This window comes from Castanea sativa, chromosome 12, assembly GCF_040712315.1.
Source record: "Castanea sativa cultivar Marrone di Chiusa Pesio chromosome 12, ASM4071231v1".
In the NCBI taxonomy this organism is placed as follows: Eukaryota; Viridiplantae; Streptophyta; class Magnoliopsida; order Fagales; family Fagaceae; genus Castanea; species Castanea sativa.
In genome coordinates, this window is record NC_134024.1 from 23,276,088 (window position 1) to 23,285,204 (window position 9,117).

At 29.5% G+C, this 9,117-nt stretch overlaps 1 protein-coding gene across 1 annotated transcript; it reads left to right on the forward strand.

Annotated features, from left to right (window-relative positions):
- Window positions 1-4,574: 4,574 nt before the first annotated feature.
- Window positions 4,575-8,297, forward strand: LOC142621196 (uncharacterized protein At1g28695-like). Its single transcript, XM_075794516.1, has 3 exons — window positions 4,575-4,852; window positions 4,995-5,372; window positions 7,506-8,297. Exons 1-3 carry the CDS (start codon window positions 4,646-4,648, stop codon window positions 8,004-8,006), a joined length of 1,086 nt encoding a protein of 361 aa, XP_075650631.1. The 5' UTR covers window positions 4,575-4,645; the 3' UTR covers window positions 8,007-8,297.
- Window positions 8,298-9,117: the final 820 nt, after the last annotated feature.

The window sequence follows — 9,117 nt, forward strand, 5'->3', positions numbered from 1 at the left end:
ATTTTATTTTTTTAAAATGTATAAAACCATTATTTTATTATATCTTAACCATGGTTTTAGTCATTAACAAAATTCTTTATATATATATATATATAGAAACTAACCCACACGACTTGATGCCACTATTAAACTGAGCGGCATTGACTCTTTGTGCAAGTTTTTTTTCTTTTTTTGGTAGTGTAGCACGTGCACATAATTTTGTACCATGTCAACTCTTGAATTTTGTTTAAAAAGTTCTCTCAAATACAAACTATACCAACGGTGAGCAAAATCTCGTGAGTTCAAATATTTATTTAGGGTTGTCAACAATCCGTATTAGCCTAAAATTTTTATTTTTTTAGAGTATATAATTTTTTTTTCCTCCAATTTAGGGTGTTCATGTGAACACCCTGAATGCTAAAGTATAGTAATTGATATCAAAAAATTTGATTTTTTTTTTTAACAAACAAACAAAATACAAAACAGATTTTGGCATCAAATGATTATGAATAGAAGCAAAATAAACACAAAATTTTTCAAACTCAAGCACCAAGCAAATCACAATTATTTAGAACACCCAAAATTCTTTTCACTTAATCACAAAAAATCAGTATCTTTGTGATCAGTTTGATTGAAGAGAGACCAACCCCATCACCATCAATATGAAAAACATTGATTGAAAAAAGAAAATACAAAGAGATTGAATCCTATTGAATCTATAGAAATAGAAGGCCATGTCAAAATGGAGATTTTTCCCCTTACTTTGATGTTTGTTTTCTGTGTGACCCTGTTCTCACTCTTAACAACCTGTTTTTGTCTTATGTTTAAGGGTATTTTTTTTTTTTAAATTTTTTTTTTGAGAAACCCCTTTTAGCCTTAGACTCTTAGTTTTTAGGGTACTTTCGTACTCTTCTTTTTATATATATATATATATATATATATATATATATATATATATATATATATATATATATATATATATATATATATATATAAAAGAGAATTTCACTCTTTTAACTGAATTTTTTTATTGTTAAAAAATATCCTCATTAATGAAGGGTAACTTAATTTAGAAATAAGGTCATAAATGTCAAATAACAAATTTCATTTTGAATTAAAAAAGAGGGCTCTTAAATTTTAGGATTTTTTTTCCTTCACGTTTAAAAAAGAAATTACAGTTAGTGCTTATTTATAAAGTTTATCTTTTTTAATTTCTTGATTTTTTTAAAATTCTAAATTATAATAGATGCAAATTATTATGTATTAACCTCTATTCAAAAAAATATAAGAGCGTCTGAGCACACACGCGTGAGCGCGTGCTCAAAAGCTAGTGTGTGTGTGTATATATATATATATATATGATTATCTATACTATTATTTAAGAGGATTTTCTTGTTTGGATTCCTCATTTTTTAGTTCAAAAATGTCCCTACAACCTTATGTTTAAGTAGAGATAAAATTAAAAGACAATCCGGTAAAAATATAACTTTTAATTTTCTCTAAAATATTACCTAAAAAATAGGACCACTCTCCTGTTAATTTTAAATTTCTTTATCAACTTATAAATTAGAATTTCAAAATAAAAATTATATATATGTACTAGCCTCATCACATGCGCTTTGCGCGTGCGATGAGAGTTTTTTTTAGAAAAAAAAAACTTTGTTTTTTTTTTTTTATAGAAAAAAGAACTCTGTGTTTTTATTATATATATAATTTTTATTTTGTGAATCTAATTTATAAGTGGATAAAGTAATTTAAAAATGAACAAGAGAGTGCTTTTTTTAGCAAAACAAAACTCTATGTTTTTATTATATATATATATATATATATACTTTTTATTTTGTGAATCTAATTTATAAATGGATAAAGTAATTTGAAAAATAATAGGAGAGTGGTCTTATTTTTTAGGTAATATTTTAGTGAAAGTTAGATTTACATTTTTACCAGATTATCCTTTAGTTTTGTCTCTACTTAAATATAGGGGTGTAAGTGAATTTTTGAACTAAAAAAAAATGAGGAATCCAAATAGGGGAAGCCCCTTAAATAATAGTATCATTTTTATTTTCTGAATCTAATTTATAAGTGGATAAAGTAATTTGAAAATTAACAAGAGAGTGCTTTTTTCAGCAAAAAAAAAACTCCATGTTTTTATTTTATATATATAATTTTTATTTTATGAATCTAATTTATAAATGGATAAAGCAATTTGAAAATTAACAGGAGAGTGGTCTTATTTTTTAAGTAATGTTTTAGTGGAAGTTAGAGTTGCATTTTTACTAGATTATCCTTTAGTTTTATCTCTACTTAAATATAGGGGTGTAAGGTCATTTTTGAATTTAAAAAATGAGGAATCCAAATAGGGGAAGCCCCTTAAATAATAGTATAGATATACAAAATTATATATATGTGTGTGTGTGTGTATATATATATATAAATTAGATTCCTTATTTTCATGGTTCTAAAATACCTCTACATCCCTATGTTTAAGTAGAGATAAAACTAAAGGACAATCCAGTAAAAATACAACTCTAACTTCTATTAAAACATTGCCTAAAAAATAGGGTCACTCTCCTATTTATTTTTAAATTGCTTTATCCACTTATAAATTAAAATTTCAAAATAAAAATTATATATATAAAATAAAAACACTATTTTTTTGGGTACAAAATAGAACCACTAAAAAAAAGCCTCACTTATAATTTAAAATTTAATAAAAATTATATATATAAAATAAGAACACGTTTTTTTTTTGCTACAAAATAGGACCACAAAAAAAATCCTCATTGCATGAGCAAAGCACGTGTGATGAGTCTAGTTATTATTTACAAAGAAATTTTTTTTAATTTATTGTTATTTTTTTAAGGCTTAAATTATTATTATTATTTTTTGTTGGCATTTAGACTTCCCATAAAGGAGAGTTTTATGTATATGATTCATATACAGAATCTATTCTTATGTGAGAGAAGAGCATGATACATCACATGCATTGAATAATTTTACAAACTATTTAGTGAGATCTAGTTATGACACTTACAAACCTTTTTGTAGTGTCTTATAAAACCCTCCGTAGGTGGTAAATAGTTTAGTTATGACACTTACTTCTCGAGTTTTTATAAACCTTTATTTCATCAGTGCTTAAAATGCTTCTTCTTTTTTCCCTTTTTTGTACTTGAGTGAGCACTTTAAGGATATTTTTCAAAAACTATTTATTATTCTTGTTCGAATGTTTCTCATAAATATATGATAGTATGTGTAGATTCATAAGCTGCATGTAAAAATTAATAATGGAGTAGGTATTTTCTTACTTGATAATTTTGTAAAAGTTAACTTTTTAATGTTGAGAAAAGAATGTTTAATACTCAGAAGAATTAAAGGGAACTTTTTTTTTTATAGGAATTATAGGGGAATTATAAAAGATAGAAAGAAGACCTAACATATGCTTAACCTTGCAAAAATTTTGATTAGTAAATGAAATCTTCAGTTTTTTTACAGCATGATTTAATTATGTGATTTTCTTTTTTACCAATTTCTTTTTCCATGTATAAACAAGTTTCAAAATTAAACTCAATGCCTAATCGCATCTAGCTCCCAACATTTTTTATCTCAGCCAAAAGATAGAACCACAAAACTAGGACAATATGGGTCTTAGAAATTTGTACCCCTTCTCTTAGCCAATTTGCAATTTTTCAACTTTCTTCTAATTCCAATTGAATGGTGAATGCAAATTTCAATCAAATTTCGATTGATTTGTCCCAATATTTAGCTGCAATTACTTTTGATATTTGAATTTTTTAACAAAATTTTCCTGATCTTATTTTTCCGTGCCCAAGTTTCATGTCATTCCTACTTGGTTGATCGATTCAAGTTTTATGGGGAAGAAATATACTTCTATTTGATATTTCTCTCTCCCTACAGTCCTACCCTACCAAGCTATTCTCGACCATATATTGTATGTTCAAATCAGTACAAAAATAGTTGATCGAATCCCAATGAATTCTAAATATCAAGATTGTCTTATTCAGCAAAAAAAAAAAAAAAAATCAAGATTGTCTTTAAAAAAAAAAAAACTAAATCAAGATTGTCTTTATTCCCAGACCTTTTATTTTTTCTATTCAAGCCCACCAAGATTGTTACACACCACACACGAACACGACGTGCATGCCTTTAGGATTGCTAATTCTTCACCGCAAATTCCTTGCAACAACTTCGAAATCTGAATATAATGACAAAAACTAAGTTCATTGATTGGTTGGGAGCAAAAATAACTCATTGAGAGACACACACACCCCTGGAATTTTTTGCTTGTGAATCACTTGGCAACTAGTGCTAATTAAACGTATGCCAAGTTGTTTCCTTTAGGTACACGATGATGCTGATTTCCAACGTTTCTTACACTGCAAATATTATTTTTCATGTTTTTATCTTGGACGGACAAAGATTTTTCAATTCAAAGTAATTCTTGACAGCTGGTGCAAGATGAGAATTAGATTGGTCCAGTTGTTGGTGATAATAACAGTATTTTGTCTCCATTGGAGAAGAAGGATGAATTCAATTGAATTTGGTTCCAAGCTGTGATTGAATAGGACTCTCAACTTGTGCAAGTGATACCAGTCCCCTTTGAATGTGGTAAGCAACAACCATTCCCATCGATGCTCTTCTACACGCTATGTCTCTCTTCTCCAAACCCTCTTCACTTGAAACTGGTTGGAGATCTCTCGGCAAACACATGGAATTTTTCAAAGATCGACGCACTCATATAACAATCACAGTCTGCCTTTTGTCCTTCTGTTTACTCTATGTATTCCTAACCCCCCACATCGGTTTCACGCCACACTTTTCATTACCATATCAACCATGTACACTCTCTAAGACGGTAAGCATCATCAAGATTAAGATTCAAGAATAGCATATTATAATTATTGTTTTCTTGTTTTTTCTTCAAATATGAATCTATGATGTTGATTGTTTATATAAATCTGATTTTGTGTTCTTATATTATATATGTGTTATATAAGTGCAACGTGACCAACAAAGATGCACTCGAAGCAGCTTTATCTGAGGCTTCAATGGGGAACAAGACCGTAATAATCGCTGTTGTCAACAAGGCTTATGTAGAAGGCGATAAGCCAATGCTAGATTTGTTTTTGGATAGTTTTTGGCTTGGGGAAGATACAAGAAAATTGGTTGATCACCTTCTACTTGTTGCGGTCGATGAGACATCGTTTAAACAGTGCAAATTTCTTCGGCTTCATTGCTATAGGCTCCAAATGGACGATGGGGTAGACTCCAATGGTGAGATGGTTTACATGTCTGATAGTTTTATCAAGATGATGTGGAGGAGAACCCTGTTTCTTGGAGAAGTACTAAAGCTAGATTACAGCTTTGTTTTCACGGTACGTTTCTATCTCAAATTTATGAACATTATTATAGGGTTATTTAAAAAATCATAAACTAAATTTGAGCCGTGTGTTTGTAGAATTTATCATCACATGATTAAGTTTATCAAAAATCAATGTTAACGTTACTTAATTAAAGTTAGTATTTAGAGCTGTCCACTGATTTAATGAATCTAGATATTTATCAAATTATGCACCCAACAAAGATTACTTACCTCTGAAAGTGATTCTATCTTATCTTATATTTGTTTTATTATATATTCCTAATCTTTTATTAGGATTACAGAATTAGTCTTCTATTAGGACCATAGAACTTGAAGGTTACGAAATGATCAAGGGTTTTTCTCCTTCTCAATAAATAAATCATTGGTTTTTCTAATCCATGACCATATTTTAGAATAAAACAGAATAGGAATATTATGTAGAGGCTGAGTATGTATGATGGAATTTTTTGAAACTGAAGTTAGGAGATTGATGTTGCTTGAACTCAAAATAGTAGAAAAAAGAGAGAATTTTCAAATTCTTCCCAGTAGGTAGTAGTCTGCTTTTGTATAGAAGTATTAGAGGTCTGAATCATAATCTCAAGCATAGGGCTTACACATGATTAAATTAACTTTCGACTGTTGCCATGTTGTTATAATGTTGTTATAATATTGAAGGTGCGCACTGCATACTTCTATAATTAGCTAGGATAAAAAAAGAAAAAGAAAGAAACAATGTGGCCAGCTACAAAGCACACAAATATTCAAAATTTTGGCTGCATGTTTTGCAATAATATTCCATTAATACTTGAAGCATATAGATTCTTTTTTTTTTTTTTAATGAGAAATATATAAAATTTTTTATATGAATAATATTGCTTATATGATCAATACTCCAAGGGATGAGCAGAAATGAATGGTTTTCAAAGGTCAAGATAAAATATATCTATAGGACCAATACCTGTTCCTCCTCCAGGGCTTGCTTGTTTTGAAAAATTCACCCTAATCTCATTGATTTCTACAAAAAGAATGTGATAATACTTAATTTGGTAATGCTTGTGTTCAGATTTAGCTTGCTTGATTTCATTTCAACATATCAACCTACCTACAGATGCAGTAAAGCATAGTTGGAGCCGCCTAATTAATTAACTGCCCCTTCTTTGAGATGATATTAAATGAGGAATGAAAGAACTAGTGTACAATAATTGGGTCAGGCTTAAATCGAGTGTCCAGCAGTATTAGACCCGTTGAGATAATGACATGTGTCTATTTTTGAACACGTGTCACTATTTAACTGGGTCCAGAGCACTGGATGCATTCAACCTAAACTAAGTCCACGATAATCAATCAAAGTGAAAAATGAATAACCTAACTGTTTGTACTTCACCCTAAAAAACAAATTGCTTGTACTTATAGGGTAATAAATAAATAAATAAAAGGCTAAAACCTATATGTAATAAACATTACCCTAGGGAAAAAATGTCTAACGACCATGGAAGTCAATTGCTGGTATGGCCACCCTAAGAAAAAATGTCTAACGAACAAGGAAGTTAATACTAGTATGGCATACCGATGCCATACTAGTCATTAAACTGGTACCAATATTTTTAAAAAATATATTGAATAAAATTCCGATTTTGGAAATTTTTTTGGTGTTTCGACTAATACAATATTTAAGTTAATAGATATTTGGGTTAATGCATTTAAATTAATATTTAGACTTATAAAATGTTTACATGTGTAAATTTTATGTTGATAATTATAAAAATTAATTAATTAATATAAACACATATATAGTGGTAACCCCGAAATGATACATCAATACCGAATGTTAATATACAAAATTGACTTCCTTATTATAAACAAAAATTTTCACACATTTTTTCACAATTGGTGACATAAATTTTTCGGAATTGAGATTAATGCATAATAAAAGTGGTGTCATTGAAGAATTCTAGTGAAATTGATAATATTCCAACTATAATAAGTTATGTCAATAGTTGTGAAAAATGTTTTGTCGCTAACATAAATGTGTAAAAGAATAACTTTAGTCTTTACACCATTATTTGGTTTTGTTCCACGGCTTATTATACTATTAGTGATTATGATTTCATGTGACCAAATTGATTGATGAATGCTTTCATTACAGGACACTGATGTAATGTGGTTAAGGAACCCATTTCCAATGCTAAGCCAAAATGAAAGAATAGATCTTCAAATCAGCACCGATAAATTCAATGGCAACGAATGGTCTGAAGCCAATCACATCAACACTGGCTTCTACTTTATCAGATCCAACAACAAGACCATCTCATTGTTTGATGCATGGTACGCCATGAAAAATAACGCTGTGGGACTAAAGGAGCAAGATGTTTTAAAAAAAATGATGCATGAAGGTGTGTTTAAAGGGCTAGGCCTTACCGTGAGGTTCTTGGACACAAACTATTTCAGTGGGTTCTGCAAAGATAGCAAAGACTTTAAAGCTGTTCGAACCGTTCATGCCAATTGCTGTCTTACTATTAGTGCTAAGCTGAAGGATCTGATGGCTGTTATTCATGATTGGGAGAGATTCAAGAGGGCATCCACCGATAAGAGTTTATCCACTGCATGGTCAAGCCACGTGGCATGTTCTCATACATGGAAAAGTTAATATTTAAATTTTCCTTTTTTTTTTTTTCCTTTATAGTTAAATGGTTATGATAGGATGAGGGATTTGAACCTAGACCAGGACAGACCCAGGAGGGTTGAGGGTGAAGGGGGTAATTTTCCTTTGGCCCCACTCAAATGTCCTTACCCTATATACATATGTTCATGAATTTTCCCTTCAATATATGCCTTTGGCACCACTCAATAATTTGTTATTGACTTCATATATTAAAAATTCCATCATTAGATTATATGTTCTATATGTTCTTAACATTGATACCAATATTCAAGTCAATCAGTTATTATTTATCATTCGATCCATAAACTCATTTTTTATTCATTATTTTAAACTACAAAAACTTGAATTTAAACGATTAATTGATAACATGACCATTGATATTTAATTATCTTGAAATTTTGCAAGTGTAGAGAATGCATGAAGATAATGTAACCCAATAGTAGATTTGTTTAAATTCGCATTCAATTAAAAAATATTGGGTAGTGTAACATTATTTAAAGTTACACCAGGTGCAATTCTAAATAATATTACACCATCCAATAACATGTTATTGAATCGTATTTTAAAAATTCTATCATTAAATTATATGTTCTTAACGTGCATATTAACATTCATGCCAATCAGTTGTTATTTACGATTCAATCTATAAACTTATTTTTTTCCTCATTATTTTAAAATACAAAAACTTGAATGTAAACAATTGATTGATGACATGACTATTGATATTTAATCATCTTTAAATTTTGCAAGTATGGAGAATGCACGAAAAAAATATAATCCAACAGTGGATATATTTTTTAAAATTCAAATTCAATTAAAAAATAGTGAGTAGTGTAACATTATTTAAAGTTACACCAAGTGTAACTCTAAGAAATGTTACACCACTCAATAACTTGTTATTAAATTTGTTAGGGGCGGAAAATTTTTCCTTCCGACAAATGAGATTTGTGTTAGGTTGGAGGCCTAAACCGAAACTCGACAATGGGCTTGAAACACGGCCAAAAGGCTATTGAGGAAGCTTTGGAGAATTCGCCTCATTTTATGCCTTGGGCCTAGGCTAGGACAAGCAAGGGTTATGGGATGGCCCAAACGTTTT

Bases quoted from the DNA above. Each gene is read 5' to 3' on its own strand.
- LOC142621196 (XM_075794516.1), top strand. From the start codon at position 4,646: ATGTCTCTCTTCTCCAAACCCTCTTCACTTGAAACTGGTTGGAGATCT. The intron at 4,853-4,994 runs GTAAGCATCATC...GTGTTATATAAG, and splicing joins CATGTACACTCTCTAAGACG to TGCAACGTGACCAACAAAGA. The intron at 5,373-7,505 runs GTACGTTTCTAT...CTTTCATTACAG, and splicing joins ATTACAGCTTTGTTTTCACG to GACACTGATGTAATGTGGTT.